The 20,367-nt window shown below is 48.7% G+C and overlaps 1 protein-coding gene across 1 annotated transcript in view; it reads left to right on the top strand.

Annotated features, from left to right (window-relative positions):
• Positions 1-20,367, top strand: part of LOC123753511 (pregnancy zone protein-like) — a 176,535-nt gene that overhangs the window by 45,915 nt on the left and 110,253 nt on the right. The window contains exon 2 of the mRNA XM_069326611.1: positions 18,749-18,936. Coding sequence (XP_069182712.1) covers positions 18,749-18,936 — 188 coding nt within the window. The remainder of the gene's footprint in view (positions 1-18,748; positions 18,937-20,367) is intronic.

Here is a 20,367-nt window from a genome sequence, read left to right as displayed (position 1 = left end):
GTTTATACTTTACCAGGAGATCACCCTGGGCGCTTCTGGCTCTTAGAGAGGGGCTCAACGTCACACGTTTAGGGGATGCAGCTCCAATACTTAGCCTCGTTGTCACGTGCACACACCCACTCGAGCCACTGTGACTCCCCACTCTCTTCTTAGGTGATATGATCTCCTCAATCCCCTTTTGACTTATTAGTATTACCTTCTACCCTGTCCACGGCAGTGGTTCTTGGTTCTCTCTCTCTCTCTCTTCTTCTGTACTATTTCATGGGAAGCCTCACTAGGACAAGGGCAAACACCAGCAAATTGGAATACATTTACTGGACAAAGCACATATACAATACATACACATATATAATAATAATGAATCCTGTACTCTATACTATTACAATCAGATTGCTCTCCAACACCATCAGAACTCTATTATCAGTTTACCAAGTGGTATCCTATCTTCTGATTCACCACCTGATACTATCAACCTCCTCAAGTAGATCAAGTCTACATACACTGTTGCACTATCAGCAAGAGAATATATATATATATATATATATATATATATATATATATATATATATATATATATATATATATATATATATATAACTGAAAACTCACACCCCATAGTTGCATATTGTCCTGGGGACCATTCAGGCTTGCTCGCATATATATATATATATATATATATATATATATATATATATATATATATATATATATATATATATATATATATATATATATACATATATATATATATATATATATATATATATATATATATATATATATATATATATATATATATATATATATAAACTTGTACAAGGAAAACCAGCATGTGAATGCAATAACATATATCAGTATAAATGTTCCTTGATACACAACAATGATCAATCGATCACTCTATCAGTCCGAGAACACATACATCTGTAGGTAATCCAGCCTACGACTGTAACTCTAAACTTCAGTATAAAACACTCCTTGACATAATAATGCAAACAATCACTCACCTCTCACTGCGTCTTGCACGCTAATGACAACCAAAAACTATCAACTCCCTACCAGTAATCCACCAGAACTTCCCTTCCACCTCTGGAAGTTCACTACCCTGATATCTTCAGGTTCTTCCGGGCTTAACTACCAGGATCCTCTGCAGCTCCTCCAGGCTGCTACCATGAAGTTTTCCTTGAGCAACTACGGTGCTTCACCGTTCTGCTAGGTTCCTCCACAGTTCTCTTGGCTGCTACACCATGAAGTTTCCTCGAGCAACTATGGTGCTTCACCACCTCTACAGAAGCACGTGACACTCCTCTTCACTGCTTCTCCTCACAGCTCGAGGTCCTCTCCTCCACTACCTTGGAGTCTCATCAATTACTTCACCTGTGCTGGCTTCGAAGTTCTCAGCAACTTCTTTCCCAAAGACAAACCACAGATTGTCTCGTCGAGGGCGCTCCTCCCTCTGACGGAGCTTGGTCAGGGCACTGCCACGGCCCACGATAATGTCTCTGGGCTTTTTAATAAACACTCCTCGTCGCCTAGGACTTGAGACCACACGTCCCCAGCTCGATTCCACAGCTGGTACGTCTGCACACTTCTCTTCTCTTCGAAATATATTACTAGGGGTTCCCTTCTGACGGGAGCTCAACGGAGCGCGGCTTTCCCTTTGCGATGTCTGGCCTCAAGTGAGGTGAAAGCCCTCCAGAAAAGAGCCTCACGCCTCCAGCAAAATGTCCACATCTCCTAGCCAATCATTTATCTGTTTTCTTCTTCACTGCCCATAATCTTAAATTGTTCATCATATCCAACCAGCTATTTTACATATGTGTTATCACCTCTATATTTCTTTGACCTTCTGGTTAGATCAGGCTTGATAGAATAATTCTCAAAGGGGAGACTCGTTTTTCGGCTACCTGGGATCATAACACTATCCACTGAGTAACCCTCCAGCCTACCTATCTACGGAGTAACCCTCCAGGCTGCCTTACCACTGAATAACACTCCAGGCTGCCTATCCACTAAGTAACCCTCCAGCCTGCCTATCCACTGAGTAACCCTCCAGCCTGCCTATTCACTAAGTAACCTTCCAGCCTGCCTATCCGCTAAGTAACCCTCCAGCCTGCCTATCCACTGAGTAACTCTCCAGCCTGCCTATCCACTAAGTAACCCTCCAACCTGCCTATTCACTGAGGAACCCTCCAGCCTGCCTATCCACTAAGTAACCCTCCAGCCTGCCTATCCACTAAGTAACCCTCCAGCCTGCCTATCCACTAAGTAACCTTCCAGCCTGCCTATCCACTAAGTAACCCTCCAACCTGCCTATCCAGTGAGTAACCCTCCACCCTGCCTATCCACTAAGTAACCCTTCAACCTACCTATCCACTGGGTTACCCTCCAGCCTGCCTATCGACTGAGTAACCCTCCAGCATGCCTTTCCAATGAGTAACCCTCCAGGCTGCCTATCCACTGAATAACCCTACAGGCTGGCTGTCCACTGAATAACCCTCCAGCCTGCCTATCCACTAAGTAACCCTCTAGCCTGCCTATCCACTGAGTAACCCTCCAGCCTGCTTATCCACGGAGTAACCCTCCAGCCTGCCTATCCACTGAGTAACCCTCCAGCCTGCCTGTCTACGGAGTAACCCTCCAGGCTGCCTTACCACTGAATAACACTCCAGGCTGCCTATCCACTAAGTAACCCTCCAACCTACCTATCCACTGAATTACCCTCCAGCCTGCCTATCCACTAAGTAAACCTCCAACCTGCCTATCCACTTTGCAACCCTCCAGCCTGCCTATCCACTAGGTAACCCTCCAACCTGCCTTTCCTCTAAGTAACCCTCCAGCCTGCCTATCCATGAAGTAACCCTCCAGCCTGCCTATCCACATACACAAAGGGATGTAATTAAATGCAAAATAGCTGACGTCAGCACATAGCTGTAGGAAAGTTTTGGTGGCGTCCAAACGCAACACCAGCGAAAGATGAATTACAACTCCAATATGAAAGTTTTAGTTGAAGTAAGTTATTATGAGGCGACCCAGCCGTGGAGAGTGGCACAGTTGTGGTTGTGAATGTGAGCCACTTACCCCGGGGTTGTTAGAGGCGGTATTCGTGTGGTAATTAACCTTGCTCTAACATATCTGAGAGTGGAACTTTCTTTCCTTCTGTCAATCAAGTCAAAAACTCTAAATGATTTTCATGTTTGTTGTGTGTGAGATAAGATGAGCCGTGCAGCAGGCGCCCCACAACTGTGGAATTGTTCTCATACACTCGCTCCTCACAGCGTTGCGGGACACCTCGTTATAATGACTCCCATGCAAGTCTTTATCTTTTGAAAAGGAAGCCTTTCTTATAATATATTTTGTAATTATTTTCCAAATCATAAATTTTTAAAACATTATCAGAGTATTTTTATTCACTAATAAAAATCATTAAAACATACTTCACTAACAAAGTAAACATGCGTGTATATACAGTCAAACACCAAGTTACGAGGAATCTTAAATTTGTGAATAAAATTTATGATTTATGATTTATGGCAGGAGTGGGATTGTCCAGGGGAGGTTGGCAACCACTGTCATAATAATGTTTTATTTACATGATGTAGACTCAAGCTACACAACTCATCCCTTATAAAACCCAAGCTATGAACTCCAAATAATATTCGTGTCTGTGAAAATGGTGAGAGAATTTGTTATCAGAGTTAATTTATCCAGTAAACACATTTCTTTCAGAGTAGAACTTTCAGAGTAAGTAATTATCAAAAGAAGGCACGAAACAACTTTCTGAGTAAAACTTTCAGAGTAGAACTTTTAGAGTAAAACTTTCAGAGTAGAACTAGCATCGTTGAGAGTATTGGGCGGTGTTGCCATGGGGAGATACGCAGCGGCTGGGGCTGCCAAGTGTGGGTTCACTCCTATACTGCGTGCTTGAGGTCACTGGTAGGGTGCAAGCTGGTCGTGGCCAGGCCGCGCCCTGCAGGTGTGCACGAGACGCAATACCGCCCACGAATTCTTGCCTTATTGCAAAACTTCCAGGGAAGTTTTGTGTTGTGAAAATGTTACTAATATTGCAATATTTGGGCAATGTGGAGTACCGTATAGTTGAGAAATATGTCATTATGACTCGTAATGTGCCTTTGCTCACGAATAATATTGGCCTGGTATTGGCTGTTTGGCAGCCGTGCGGAGCGGTTCTGTTTACATTCGCTCCTCAGTCTTGCCTGGACGTTTGGCGTGCACACAGCTGGTGGCGTTTTTTGTGGCCTCTGGCCTGGCGGGCCGGCGAGATGGCGTTGCCCATGCCGCCTATAAAGCGTGTGGATACGGTTGAGCTGGCCTTCTCTGGTCAGGTGAACTACTCATTGTTGGAGGTTGCTCTTCTGGATGTGCTGGGTCTCACCCTGCAGATGTGTGTGGTGTGCAGCTGGCTGGGGAACATCGGGCCTTGGTTAAGCTGACTGACGCTGTGGTGTACCGGGATATGGTCGACAAGTATGATGGGCGTACTGTACCTTTGCCTGGCGCGGCGGGTACGGTTTCTGTAACGGACTTGTGTGTTCCAGTGACTTTTGTGGTGGTGTGGGGGCTGCCGTTTGAGTTCCCAGAGAGCCTGCTCCGCCGGTTTTTAGGAGGATATGGGAGTGTTCTCGCCTGTCGGGCGAATGTGCTGAAGTCTGGCCGTCTTCGTGGCGTCCTGATGGGTATCCGCACGGTTACAATGAAGCTGAGGAAGGCGATCCCGTCGTCGATGGTGCTGCTGGGGTTCAAGGTGCAGTGCTTTTATGCGGGACAAGAGTGCACATGTTTTCGGTGCGGTATGGCTGGACACCAGGCTGCTGGTTGCCGTAATGGCGCCGTTCGGTTGGTCAGTGTCTTCCGAGAAGAGGATTTTCCGCCTCTACATGGCCTTGTGGACCTGGGGGATGATCCTGCCGGGTTGAACCCTCACCCTGCACCTACCAGTGATGATGGCGTTGTGGGTGCGGTGCGCCCCACTGGTGCTGATGTGTCGGGTCCGATGTCTGTGTACCGCCCTGGTGTGGGTGGTAGTGCGGTGGTCACGCATGTGGAGGTGCATCCGCCTCCGGTTGTCATAGCCGTCGATGTTGACGCTTCCGTGGGGCGTGGCCCTGTTTTGTCGCCGGTGGAGGATGTCGCACCAGATTCTGGTGCCCTTGGTGTGGAACCCTTGGAGGCAGATGAGTTCTTGGAAGGGGGTCGCCCCTCTCGTCGTCCTTCCACCACTGCTGTCCAGGGTCAACCTGGCTCTCAGACGAAGCGCCGGAAGACGAACAGGAGTGGTCGCTCCGGGGACCGAGGGCCTTCGGTGCGGAGGTTAGAGTCTGATGCGAGTGTCTGTGATGGTGAGGGTATGGCGGTGTCTGTAGTAGACCCGTCGGTGCCGGGCGGTGGAGGGTGTGTTGTGGACCCTCCTGGTGATCTCGTATGTGGGTCCCCTCGGGTATGGAGCCCGGAGTGGGCGGTAGTGGATCCAGGGGACTGTGGCAGTGATGATCGCGGCCTTGTGATGAAGCTCCGGAAGGACTCTGGCCTCCCCCCCCCCCCTGTGGGGAGTCCCCCCCTGTGGGGAGTGCGTCTCCATCGCCTGGGAACCCGATGGCGGCAGCTACTGCTTCCGTACACGGGATGTCGGCCGGACCGGTATGACGGTTTTGTGGTTAGATAGGGTTTATCTCTTTTCCCGATGGATCCTAAATTAACATGTGCTTCGCTGAATGTGAATGGTTTGCGTTCTGTGGCTGTGCAATTGGGCCTGGTGTCGATGCTGCGTGAGTGGAGGGTGGATGTGGCTTTTGTGCAGGAGCACAATGTGCAGGAATTGGGGTTGTTACATGTGTTGGCTGAGGGGTTTACGGTGGTGTTAAACCCTTCGCGTGGCTTGCGTGGAGGTACGTTGATCCTGCTTTCTAAGCGGGCCCTGATTTCCGTGCTTCACACGGAGATGGACGAAGGTGGTTGGGTACTGTTAGTTCAGGTCTCCTTTTTGGGGTCTGAGGTCTCTCTCTTGAATGTGTACGCGCCATCTGGGGCGGCGCAGAGGCAGAACCAGGAGGTTTTCTTTTCCCGTGATGTGCTGCATTTTTTGCGGCACGATACGAGGGGGATGATTTTGGGGGGGAATTTAATTGTATTATATCGCCGCGGGATAGCAATAGTCTTCGTCCGGCGAATATCTCGCCGGCTTTGACTGCTACCTTGAAGAGTTGCAGGTTTCGGGATGCGGCCGTGTTGCAAGGGGGTCCTTTGGAGTACACTTTTATCTCGCGTGGGGCTTGCTCTTGCCTTGATCGTTTTTACGTGCCTACTGGGGGTGGTTCGGTTTTTTCGTTGCAGACGGTTCCCGTGGGGTTCTCGGACCATTGCATGGTGGTGTTGCAGGTGGGGATTCGCAGCCAGGTGCGGGTTGGCCGTGGCTGGTGGAAACTGAATTGTGAGTTGCTGAAATGCCCTGTTGTGTGTGCCCAGTTCTGGGCCAGGTGGGCTGTTTTGGTCGGAAGGGGACTTTTCCCTCGGTCCTGGAGTGGTGGGAGTGGGCTAAGGTGGAATGTCGGTCGTTTTTTCGGGTGGTGGCGAAGTGGGAGGCGTCGGGAAGGTTTGGTCTGTTGAGGGTCTTGCAGGCATGGTTATTTCGCCTGTATGGGTTGCTGAATCAGGGTTTAGATAGGTTTCGGGAGATCTGTGTAAGGATCTCATTTGTGGGCTGAGGGGGTACGTGTGCGGGCTGGGGTGGAGGAACGGTTGTGTGGTGAGAAGCTCTCGCAGTTGCGGAGGGAACGGGTGGGGCGTGCCTCTGTTTTGTTGGCAGGTCTTCATCGGCCGGACGGTTCGGTTTTGTCGGACACGGGGGCGATTTTGCATTATGTGCGTGGTGAATTGGAGTCTTTGTATGGGGGTGGTTGCGGGGGATGAGGGGTTGATGGAGTCCTTCCTCCAACACTGTGCACCGGGGTTGTCGGGTATGGATTGTGTGGGTCTTGTGCTGGAGGTAAGCCCTTCGGAGCTTTGGGAGGTTGTGCGGTCCTTTCGTCGTGGTAAGGTTCCAGGGTCGGATGGGTTTCCGATGGAGTTCTATGTCGAGTTTTGGGATTTGCTTGGTGCCGATTTTTTGGAGGTGGTTCGGTTTTGTCTTCGGAGTTTGTCTCTGTCCGTTTCGCAAAATGATGGTCTTGTGCGGCTTCTTCCGAAGCCGGGGGACTTACGTGTTTTTGCAAATTGGCGGCCTATTACGTTGCTAAATGTGGATTACAAGATTATTTCCAAGTTGTTGGCTGGACGTTTGCGCTCGGTTGTGGGGTCGGTGATCTCTTGGGGTCAGTTTTGTGGCATTCCGGGTAGGTCGTTGGTGCAATGTAATTCCCTTTTTCGGGATTTGCTCCTCTATGTGGAGGAGTTTGGTGTTCCCGCGGCCATGATAAGCCTGGATTGGTCCAAGGCTTTTGATCGCGTGCCAATTGGATTTGTTTTGCGGGTCCTGGAGAGGTTTGGTTTCCCGCCCCAGTTTGTGGGCTGGATACGGATGTTGTACGCTGGTTGTAGTAGTAGGGTGTGTGTCAATGGGTTCCTTAGTGCTCCCTTCGCTATTCGGCGTTCGGTTCGACAGGGGTGTCCTCTGTCGATGCTTCTATATATTCTGTTTCTGGAGCCCTTTGTTCGCGCAGTGCGTGCTTGTCGTTCAGTTGTCTCACCGTGTTTGCCGAATGGCTTGTCACTCAAGATTTGTGGTTATGTGGACGACACGGTCTTGTTTGTTGCCTCTGAGGGTTCTGTACCTGCTGTTCAGGATTTGGTGCTTCAATTTGAGTCGGCTACAGGGGCTTTGGTCAATCGTGGAAAGTCTTGTCTTCTGGGGTTGGGCCTCTCGTTTGGTGTGGTCTGGTTCGTGGTTTCCGGTGGTTCAGTCCATTCGGGTTCTGGGGATTACGTGGTTCAGGTCGTCTGTGCAGTCTTTGGAGTTTAATTGGGAGGCAGTTTCGCGGGGGGTGGGCATATCTGTGGGGATGTTGTCGCAACGGGCCCTAACTATTTACCAGCGGGCGATTGTCGTGTCTTGTAAGGTTTTGTCGCGGGTCTGGTTTGTTGCGCAGTGTTTTCCGTTGGATCGGCGGAAGGCTCGTGCTCTGGAGGGTTTGGTGTATCGTTATGTGTGGTGTGGCCGGTATCATCCGGTTCGTCGATCTACGTTATGTCTTAAGGTGTCAGAAGGTGGAATTGGTATTCCTGATGTCTATATGAAGACATTGGCTTTGTTTTGGGGGTCGGTTCGGAGGAGTTTGGTGTTAGGGGGTGGGTTAAACTCCTTGGGGTTGTTTTACTGCTCTATGAGGTTTAGTTTTTTGCTTGATCTGGATCGTTGCCAGGAGGTGGCCATGTATACGCCTCCAGTGTATTCGTGGGCGGTTTTGATCCTTCGGGCGCTTTGTCGATTTCCTGGGTTTGTCTCTTATGGTTGTCGGGAGGTGTATGGGGCGCTTGCCTCTCGGGTGCCTCCCAGGGTCGAAAGTTTGTACCCTTGTTTCGACTGGGGGAATGTGTGGGAGGTTTGAGTAAGCCGTGTATTGCGCCACGGACGCGTGAGTTGGTTTTTCGATATTTGCATAAGTCTTTGGCTACGAATGCGAGGCTCTTTATGTTGGGTTTGGTCGCCTCTGATAGTTGTGTTCATTGTGGGAGACGTGAGACTCAGTTGCACGTCTTTTATTTTTGTGTGCGGGTTCAGGGTTGGGTTGGGTGGTTGCGGGATGTCATTGCAGCCCTTTGTGGTCCAGGGGTGCAGGTCGACCTATTGCGGTTTTTGTTTTTTTCGTTCCCTCGGGGCTCCAGGGGGGTGCGTAACACGCTCGGGGTGTTGTTAGCGGACTATATTTTTTGTTTATGGGTTGGTAGGATGGAGGGCTATGGGGTGGGGAGGATTTTGGGCTTTTTGAAAGGCCGTCTGTCTTATACTATGTGGTGGTTGCGTCGCTCCTTTCCTAGGGTTTTTCATGCTTGGTTCACGGTCGAGTATGTCCGGGGTGCTGCGTTGGTGTAGGTGGTGGGTTCCTGTGGATGTGGTTGTGCGTGTGTCTGTGCGTGTTCCTTTGGTTCGGTTTCATCTGGTGGGTGGGGGTTTGGGGGGTCTGTGTTTGTTTGTCTTTGGGGTTTTGTGTGTACTGGGGTTTGCTTGGTTACCTTGTGTGGCAGGGTTTTGTTTGTGTGTGGGTGGGTATGGGTGTGTTGTGGTGTTGCGTGGCATGTCTGTCTCTCTCCTGATGTGTCCGGTGCGTGGGTGTTTTTTCTGCTTGGTGGCTGGCCATCCTCTGTCTGTGGGGGTCGGGTTTGTGTGCTGGGTGGCTGTGTTTGTTTCGTATGTGTTCCATTGTTGTGTGTGTTTTTTGTATGCTTGTGTTCATTGTCATTTTGTCTTGCTGCCTTGTGTTATGTGCTTTTCATTATGGTTCCTGTTGGCACGCCCCATATGGGTGGCATGTGTTGTTTGTTTGTGTGTTTATGCTTTTTTTTACACTTTGTTCTGTTATCTGTGTCATTTTACTGTGTTATATGTTCCATTGTCGGTTTGTACTATACCGATTCCTTTATTTTTTACTATGTGATTTTACTATGTAATGCTAATGTGTTCTGTTTCCTTTATTTTATGTATTGTGCTGTGTATTGCTTTGTTGTATTCCATTGTTATTTTCCTGCATTTACTTACTATGTTGTATTTACAGTGTTATATTAACATGTTTGTTATTGTGTTCTCGTTTCTGTGGTGTGTTGTCTGCTGTTGTGTTGTGTGGCGCATGGTGCGTGTGTTGTCTGCTGTTGTGTGGTGTGGCACATGGTGCGTGTGTTGTGTGCTGTTGTGTGGTGTGGCGCATGGTGCGTGTGTTGTCTGCTGTTGTGTGGTGTGGCACATGGTGCGTGTGTTGTCTGCTGTTGTGTTGTGTGGCGCATGGTGCGTGTGTTGTCTGCTGTTGTGTGGTGTGGCACATGGTGCGTGTGTTGTCTGCTGTTGTGTGGTGTGGCGCATGGTGCGTGTGTTGTCTGCTGTTGTGTGGTGTGGCACATGGTGCGTGTGTTGTCTGCTGTTGTGTGGTGTGGCGCATGGTGCGTGTGTTGTCTGCTGTTGTGTGGTGTGGCGCATGGTGCGTGTGTTGTCTGCTGTTGTGTGGTGTGGCGCATGGTGCGTGTGTTGTCTGCTGTTGTGTGGTGTGGCGCATGGTGCGTGTGTTGTCTGCTGTTGTGTGGTGTGGCGCATGGTGCGTGTGTTGTCTGCTGTTGTGTGGTGTGGCGCATGGTGCGTGTGTTGTCTGCTGTTGTGTGGTGTGGCGCATGGTGCGTGTGTTGTCTGCTGTTGTGTGGTGTGGCGCATGGTGCGTGTGTTGTCTGCTGTTGTGTGGTGTGGCGCATGGTGCGTGTGTTGTCTGCTGTTGTGTGGTGTGGCGCATGGTGCGTGTGTTTTGCGTTTGTGTTATTTTTGTATGTGTTTCTTTGTATGTGTATTCCTGTTTATACTTTACCCTTGGTTTACTGTGCTCCTTGTGCGCTTTTGTCATTACTGACGCTTTTGGCGCGCCCCGTCTGGGTGGTGCTGCTTTTGTTTGTGTGTTCTTATGTGTTTTATGTTATTCTTTGTTTTCACTTTTGTATTGATCTGTGTTACTTGTTATCTGTGTTGTTGTTATTCTGTGTTCTTTGTTATTCTGTGCTTTCCTGTTTATATGGTTACTATACGCTGTACTTGCTCTGTTTAAAAAAAAAATAATAATAATATTGGCCTGGATATATAACTAAAGGGCATAAACAAGCAGCAGAATGGTTGAGGTTATCGTTCTCTACGTGACTGACGGGCGAATAATGTGGCGGTAAAGAAAACACCACAGTAACCGGCCAGTGTGGTGGTTTATCACTGGAGACTTGAGGCCGAGATATGAAGGTCAAGGAGCACTTCTACACTAGAAAACAATGGTTGTGAAGGTAAAGATCCCCCCACACATCATTCCTGTCTCCCCCACACACCGTTCCTGTGTCCCCCCACACACCGTTCCTGTCTCTCCCCCACACCCCGTTCCTGTCTCCCCCACACACACCGTTCCTGTCTCCCCCACACACCGTTCCTGTCTCTCCCCCACACACCGTTCCTGTCTCTCCCCCACACACCGTTCCTGTCTCCCCCAGGACACACCGTTCCTGTCTCCCCCCCACATACCGTTCCTGTCTCCCCCACACACACCGTTCCTGTCTCCCCCACACACACCGTTCCTGTCTCCCCCCCACATACCGTTCCTGTCTCCCCCACACACACCGTTCCTGTCTCCCCCACACACACCGTTCCTGTCTCCCCCACACACACCGTTCCTGTCTCCCCCACACACACCGTTCCTGTCTCACCCACACACACCGTTCCTGTCTCACCCACACACACCGTTCCTGTCTCCCCCACACACACCGTTCCTGTCTCCCCCCCACACACCGTTCCTGTCTCCCCCACACACACCGTTCCTGTCTCACCCACACACACCGTTCCTGTCTCACCCACACACCGTTCCAGTCTCGCCCACCACACACCGTTCCTTTCTCTCCCACACACACCGTTCCTGTCTCCCCCATACACCATTCCTGTCTCTCCCCCCACACACCGTTCCTTTCTCTCCCACACACACCGTTCCTGTCTCTCCCACACACACCGTTCCTGTCTCCCCCCCACCACACACCGTTCCTGTCTCCCCCCCACATACCGTTCCTGTCTCCCCCACACACACCGTTCCTGTCTCCCCCACACACACCGTTCCTGTCTCCCCCACACACACCGTTCCTGTCTCCCCCACACACACCGTTCCTGTCTCACCCACACACACCGTTCCTGTCTCACCCACACACACCGTTCCTGTCTCCCCCACACACACCGTTCCTGTCTCCCCCACACACACCGTTCCTGTCTCCCCCACACACACCGTTCCTGTCTCACCCACACACACCGTTCCTGTCTCACCCACACACCGTTCCAGTCTCGCCCACCACACACCGTTCCTTTCTCTCCCACACACACCGTTCCTGTCTCCCCCATACACCATTCCTGTCTCTCCCCCCACACACCGTTCCTTTCTCTCCCACACACACCGTTCCTGTCTCTCCCACACACACCGTTCCTGTCTCCCCCCCACCACACACCGTTCCTGTCTCCCCTAAACACCGTTCCTGTCTTCCCTACACACCGTTCCTGTCTCCCCCCCCCCACACCGTTCCTGTCTCTCCCATACACACCGTTCCTGGCTCTCCCGCACACATCGTTCCTGTCTCCCCTACACACCGTTCCTGTCTCCCCCACATTCACCGTTCCTGTCTCCCCCCCACCACACACCGTTCCTGTCTCTCCCACACACACCGTTCCTGTCTCCCCCCCACCACACACCGTTCCTGTCTCTCCCACACACACCGTTCCTGTCTCTCCCACACACACCGTTCCTGTCTCTCCCACACACACCGTTCCTGTCTCTCCCACACACACCGTTCCTGTCTCTCCCACACACACCGTTCCTGTCTCTCCCCCACCACACACCGTTCCTGTCTCTCCCACACACACCGTTCCTGTCTTCCCGCACCACAAACCGTTCCTGTCTCCCCCACATACACCGTTCCTGTCTCCCCCAAACACCGTTCCTTTCTCCCACCACACACCGTTCCTGTCTCCCCCACACACCGTTCCTGTCTTCCCGACCTCTCACGTGTTCATCTAGATATCTCTCTAGCCTTATTTCTTACTGGAGGGAACTTTGATTCAAATGTAATGATCTGGGGCTCAGATCATTGGTTCTCCCTTCCTTCCTTCTCCCTTTTTCCCCTCCTTCCTTCTCCCTTTTTCCCCTCCTTCCTTCTCCCCTCCTCTCTTCTCCCTTTCTCCTTGGCCGTCATTCGTCTCCCCCCCCTTCACCCCCCCCCCCTGTCGCCCATTTGTCAAGGACCAAGAGATTGACCTGAGGGTGGTCTTGCCTCGTGATACCTTTGGCTTCCCCAACTCAACTTCCCTTACTCAGATTTCCCCTCTCCATCCCCCTCTCAAGTCCCTCTTTTTTCCCTCTCACCGGTCCCTTCCCCATACCAGGCGAGTCAAATGTCCCTACCCTTTATCTTGGAGGAGACAGGCTTGAACATAATTTATTAGTTGGTAAACATTGCTCGCATGTGCACTGGGCTCCATAGAGGCGCCTTGTTTCCCTTCTAATAGCTGGGGAGAGCTGACTCAATCTTCAGGAATTCATGTAGCCTTCCACAGCAGATCAGGGAAGGTGATTGGCGGGAGATAAGGGCCAAGTTCTTATTGGCCCTAGAGAGCCAGACCTCAGGCCTAAGTGTTAAATGGTTGGCCTTTGCCAAAATAATGGGTGGAGCCCTGGGACTGTATTAGATGGTGGGAGGAGTAATCCTACCCAGCAATAAGCTGATAAAATAAAATTTGATTAGTGTGTCTCGGGAGTGTGTGGAATAAAGGGGCCGCAAGCCCGCATCCTAGGGGCTGAGGGCAGCCATCAACATCGTGGCCTCAGTGCGATTTTAAGGTATTGCGCACTTGACTCTCATGTCCTCAGTAGATATCCATTGTGCCTCTAGGGGAATAGAATAGGGTATATGTTCAAATTGTCTTAATTTACATATTTCATAAAATAAATTGTATAACTTGTCCAGTGGTATTCACTTAACTCCCCTTTGATATATTTCTCTACTTTGTCATTTTTATGTGTTGAATTGGAAACCCCCATGTTCTCCTACAGTTAATAGATACTAAAGTTGTCTTTGGATTTAAATAAGTAAGTAAATTAAGCAAACTAATTTCCCAAAATTTATTACTGAAATTCATATTACCCGGGAGTCCCATGATTACTGATTCCTTGCCTTCCTGGGGGATCGGTGATAGACACATTCAGATATGGTTGGTCGGGAAGGTGGTGGCAGTGTTTAATGATTTTTATTATTTTTTTTTATAAATTTATACCCCTTGTCCTTGATGTATCTTCCTCATTTAATATTCCTCTGAGATACTTGGCAGTCCAGTGAGGGGGTCATACTGGACTGTAACAGTGTTAAGCTGGGGTATTGAGTGAAGAGAGAAAGAGAATTACAAAAGGGATAGCGAACGATTACGATCACGAAAGACGATCATAGAGGTCAGTGGGTTATTACAATGGATATGGGTTATTACACAAAAAGAGGACTAAACAAAAGCCAAGCTTGTTCTTCTACACATAGAAATTTATTAACATTTTTTTTCCAATTTCCATCAATTGATATTTATGTTACGGCCCTCTCGGGACGCAACGGGGTTCTTACTCTGATGTTGTTAGAGGAAGTTGTATCCGACCCCAAGCCAGTAGTGGCTTTCAAGGGATGTGATCCGTGATGCAAGTAACTTAAAGGGGAAGGGAAATAAAGGCAAAAACTTAATATAATATAATGATTTCCAACACCAATAAATAATATATAAAAGTAACACAGGGGGAGGGGTATTAACACTTATTTACAGGGGAAATACACAATTGTCTTCTGTTGAAGACTCTGGACACAGGCTCTCTGTGCTAAATCCTCGGTGCTTCTTCGTGGCCTCACAACAAATCCTCTGGGAAGCTGAGTCTACCCCAAACACAGGCCAGCCAAAACACAGGTCCACTGGGGGCACCGCCGTGGAGGCCGTCAACCACACGTCCAGCAAGTCTGCTGGCAGGTTCCGGATCAGCAAGGCTGGTCAGGCCACTCCATGGGCGATATTGGGGTAACGCCCTAGACACGAGCCTCGTGTGATATCACAAATCACTCTCCTGTCCTCAGTACCCCAGTGGATAATCGTCTCCAGCAGTCGGTCCCGGGTAATCCTTCTACTGCCACTCCACTGGCAGGGTAACACCACAGTGTTCTTCCGGGGGACGACTTCACAGCTGCTGCAGCAAAGCACAAGGTATGGAGACGGCTGCCTTGGGTAGACTGACTCAACTTCCAACACAGCAGTCCCAGGTCGACTCTGTAAACAGACACGTCATCAATAACTGGGACACACTAAGGCACCTCACTTACAGGCTCAGACACAAACGCCCACCTATCCACTCCATAAATGGCGCTGGTGTCTGAGCACCACCTCACCAGAGGTCAGCAGCGGCTGTGTTGAGCGCTGAACAGGACTAGAAACTGGCCCTTGTGACCAGTACACTCCGTCCTCGACAGGTGTCGTCGTCCATTTGGTGGGGGTTTCGGGAGCTGACCCACAGATGGCGCGGTCGTCACTGCTCCGTGCTCGGACGCTGGATCCGGGTTCGTAACAATTTAACACTTTGACATTCTATTATTTAATACAATATTGCCCAAATTAAAAGGGGGGGGGGATCACCCACTCCATACACGCCCACACCATACATGGCTAAACGGTTCAGACTCCACCAGCTCGTCAACACTACTACACCCAATTAGGACAATGCATTACTGACACTCTTATCTCACTAACAAGTTCACCCAGGGATGGGTGATGGCTAATCACCCACCCGGATGGAGGAGCTGGTTGGATGTATTCTCCCATGCAAAGGTTCCACTCTCACTGCTCAACACACCTCGCTGTCCAAGCCAGGGGTGCGTACTCTCCCAACCCTCTACAACGGGCTCTTTGTTAAGTACTGCCATGTCAGCGGATTGAAGCTAGTCAACACCTCACCTCATACCATCTCGCACCACCCCAACACGCACATACGCATACATACACACACCCACCCACAAATACAACTCACAATTATACATGAAAGAGTGCAAAATACTTGCACTGTTACACCAACACACCGTTCCTGTCTCCCCCACACACCGTTCCTGTCTCTCATCCACACACCGTTCCTCTCTCCCCCCACATCGTTCCTGTCTCTCCCCCACACACCGTTCTTGTCTTCCCCACACACCGTTCCTGTCCCCCCACACACCGTTCCTGTCCCCCCACACACACCGTTCCTGCCTCTCATCCACACATCGTTCCTGTCTCCACCACACACCGTTCCTGTCTGCCCACACACCGATAGTGTCTCCTCCCCACACACCGTTCCTGTCTCTCCTTCCACACACCGTTCCTGTCTCCCCCACACACCGTTCCTGTCTCCCCCCCCCCCCACACACACACCGTTCGTGTCGGGGCAGTATGCCGGATGTTGTCTTGGTCTCGACGATGGTAGAATAGTTACTGTGTTCGCTGGTTGTTATTGGCTGACCGAGTATATTTGAAGTAAATCAACTTTACTCGGTTTGAAAATCCGAGTAGAATGAGTGAAATGAAAATCATTCAGCTGTATTTGACTACCAGTTTGGGCACTGTTGTTGCAGTCAGCGGTCACCATTCACCCGTCAAGAGTCAGCTGACCTTGACTACCTGTGTGGACACAGAATGGCTGTAGGTGTGGGCCAGACCTGTGCTTCAGGGTTGTCGGGTACTCCTCTCTCGCGAAGACTGCCGCTTCTCTAACCCTCAGATTTGAGTCATCTCACGGACCTCAGTTCGCTCAAAGACTTTAACTGTCTGAGCAGTGAGTCCTGAGTGTTGACCAATCACGAAGCAGACTAGGTGACCCGGCACGTTCCGGGTCTCCTTCCATTGGTCCTCTTAGTTACGTGTTTCGAATGTATCATGACTTCCCCCTGACATCATGGCTGTGCCAAGCGCTATCATATCTATCGGAACATCTCAGAGATATCAAAAACTATAAGATTACAGATTCTCTACTTAAATTTATACAGAGGAATTTAAACGTTGTCTCTCTGGCAATCCTACATATTAGTAAAGAGCAGACAAGATTGTCAGAAAGGTAGCGGTGCTGTGGAGGACAGCAGTTACCATAGTAGTACCTGCCATGGTACCAGGGACAAGGTGTCAAGCAGTACTGCAGGTACCATAGCAGTATGCAGGGGACGACCAGGTGTCAAGCAGTACTGTAGGTACCATAGCAGTATGCAGGGGACGACAAGGTGTCAAGCAGTACTGTAGGTACCATAGCAGTATGCAGGGGACGACAAGGTGTCAAGCAGTACTGCAGGTACCATAGCAGTATGCAGGGACCATAGCAGTATGCAGGGGACGACAAGGTGTCAAGCAGTACTGCAGGTACCATAGCTGTATGCAGGGGACGACAAGGTGTCAAGCAGTACTGCAGGTACCATAGCAGTATGCAGGGGACGACAAGGTGTCAAGCAGTACTGCAGGTACCATAGCAGTATGCAGGGGACGACCAGGTGTCAAGCAGTACTGCAGGTACCATAGCAGTATGCAGGGGACGGCAAGGTGTCAAGCAGTACTGCAGGTGCCATAGCTGTATGCAGGGGACGACAAGGTGTCAAGCAGTACTGCAGGTACCATAGCAGTATGCAGGGGACGACAAGGTGTCAAGCAGTACTGCAGGTACCATAGCTGTATGCAGGGGACGACAAGGTGTCAAGCAGTACTGCAGGTACCATAGCTGTATGCAGGGGACGACAAGGTGTCAAGCAGTACTGCAGGTACCATAGCTGTATGCAGGGGACGACAAGGTGTCAAGCAGTACTGCAGGTACCATAGCTGTATGCAGGGGACGACAAGGTGTCAAGCAGTACTGCAGGTACCATAACAGTATGCAGGGGACGACAAGGTGTCAAGCAGTACTGCAGGTACCATAACAGTATGCAGGGGACATCAGAGACAAGGAAACTTGACTGAATTTCAGTAATCACATTGTTGTTGTCACCAGCAATGATACAAGATTGTTTTGTCTAAGTCCAGTCTGAGCTTATATCAACACAACATTGTTACTGTCTAAGATTTTTCTCTCCTGAGAAAATATGAGTCACGTCTAAACCAATCCCATCAGCGTAATATTCGACAACCAATTACATCTTCTCCCAAACGAATTCACCTTAAAATACTCTAAATATTTTATTTAAATAGTAAAGTATTTTATTAAATACTAAAAATTGAAAAGTTTCAGAAAATGCCTTAAGTTTGATAGAGATTATAAAGTAATAAATATTAATTCTAGCATTTCATGAAAATGTTAATGAAATGTCTAAATAAATGTTTATGAATATAGCATTTAGGAAATTTAATTTGATAAATAAAACACTCAATTCGTATAATTGATGCTAAGAAAATCCTTTATAAAACTTGCAATAAATTGTTTGTGGGACAAACTGACAAACATCTCCATGGGAGAATAAAAGAACATAAATACCACATAACGACAGGTCAAGAGTCCTGTATAATGTTGGTTGATTAAAGAGAGTTTTAAATTACCTTCAAATATTTATAGTTTTCAATATTATTTTGAGAAACGAGGGATTAAACAGGTGTTGATGAGACAATATGTGCGTCATGAGGACACACTGACCGTTGTGGCAGATGTTTAGTAGTTGGTGTGAACGACGGAGGTTGAGAGTAAACTATAGGGCGAACACAGTTTAGTTTAAATTGGCAGGATATGGAAAAGTAACCATTGTTATTCTTCATAGATATTCTCCCGGATTATAAGTCAATACTGGAGTCCTTTTCCTAGTACCAAGATTACACTTGTTTCTACATCTGGCTAGAATTATTTTTTATATATGATAATTAATGATTGGCATTAATTAATGCCAATAAATAATTATTGCTTGGCATTAGGCATGTTTGTATTAATTTATATGAATTGATACACAACCTTGCTTCTGTTTGAGTTGGTGTTCCATATGGTGCAGATAGGCAAGGACTAACAGTTCGCCGTGCCCCCCACAGAGGCTACGTGGTGACCACGCCCAAGCAATGGGTGGCAGGAACAACAGCCCAGCTGTGTGTGGTCGTGGACGACCCGTCAGCTCCAGCTGGGAAACTGACGGTAGCAGTCACCGCCTACGACTACCAGCAGCTGCCTGAGGAGCGGAACATCACCATCATTCCCCAGACCACTCTAGACATTCCAGCAGGTTAGTACACCACGACGGACACTGGAGACAATCACCAAAGTCACATTTTTAAGTTGACAAACATGTCCTCGTGACGGGGCGTCTACTGGCCACTCTTGCTTCCACAAATCGACACCCTGTTGTTGATTAAATGTTATATACGCGTTACTCCCATATCAAGAATACAAAGTTTAAACACATAATAAATATATATTATATATATATATATATATATATATATATATATATATATATATATATATATATATATATATATATATATATTGTGACGGTAACGCGTTGGTGTTCGGCTGTTCTAAGCTAGGGGTATGGCCTCGTCACATAGAATTAAAAAAAAATAGAAAATCTGGAACTTCGTCTGTGGTAAGGTAAGGAGAAGACACACAAAACACAAGTAAACTTTAACAATGAAATTTTAATTACGTTAAATAAACAAAACATGAATAAAATGGACATACAAATTCGTATAATAAAATCAATCAATCAAAATAATAAGAATAATTAAATGGCAAAATGAAAAGTTACGTTAAGACAAGTGAGCAATAACAAGAAGTGCAAATAACGTAAGTATTGGTGCAGGAATATTGGCTTTAAGCTATCACCTCTCTTAGTACACGTAAACCAAAGCTTTAGTCTACCAGGAAGAAGTGTTAACCGTATGAAAGCACTGAATATTCTGAGGACTGAGGTCGTGGCGGCCCCAGACATCAAGTGGTATGGTGGGTGGAGTGCAGTTGCAGCCAGACCGGCGGCCAATCAGCGAGGAGCCGGCAACAAGACAGGTAGTTTGGCGGTTTGAGGTGAAGCAGGTGTCCCTGGCTGCATACGGTTTGCACTCTGGCAAACCTTGCTGGTGTTGTTGTCGTTGTTGGACATTTCTTCCATAGTAGTTTTATATAGATGTATCGACGTATTTTTGGAGGGAAGAGCAGGCTCAGTCTCTTGAAGGAGATTATCGTCACAACTCTCCCCCGAAGCCTGCGGTTCTGGAAGAAGTACGTCGTTATGTGGTGGAGTAATAGATGGAGTCGCTTCTTCTTCATAAACTCTGGAGAGATCATGGGCTAAGATGTTGTCGGAATCTTGGTATAGCATGTCTCCAGGTTGAATTTCTGCAGTTAGCAAGCCCATAGTAGAAGACGTTGAGATGAGAAGTGGGCGTGCTGCAGGAGGTGTAGGGTGGTGTGGTCCGTGTTGATGGTAGACCGAGCACTTTTCAGGTGTGGAGTGAAGTGCTGGAGCTTCAGGATGATGAAGAGTAGCTCCTTGCCAATTGTTCTGTAGTTCCTTGTAGCAGTAGTCGCTGACAGGTGTATTCTTCTCGCCTCGTTGCTGCATCACGACACCACCAACGTCGGTACCTCTGGCGTCGACATGGAGGATGAAGGGCTTATCTGACGAGGTGAGAGTGGAATTAGAATAGGGCAAAGG

The sequence above is a fragment of the Procambarus clarkii genome, chromosome 18, assembly GCF_040958095.1.
Source record: "Procambarus clarkii isolate CNS0578487 chromosome 18, FALCON_Pclarkii_2.0, whole genome shotgun sequence".
Classification (NCBI taxonomy): domain Eukaryota; kingdom Metazoa; phylum Arthropoda; class Malacostraca; order Decapoda; family Cambaridae; genus Procambarus; species Procambarus clarkii.
This window is presented reverse-complemented; position numbering and strand designations above follow the sequence as displayed.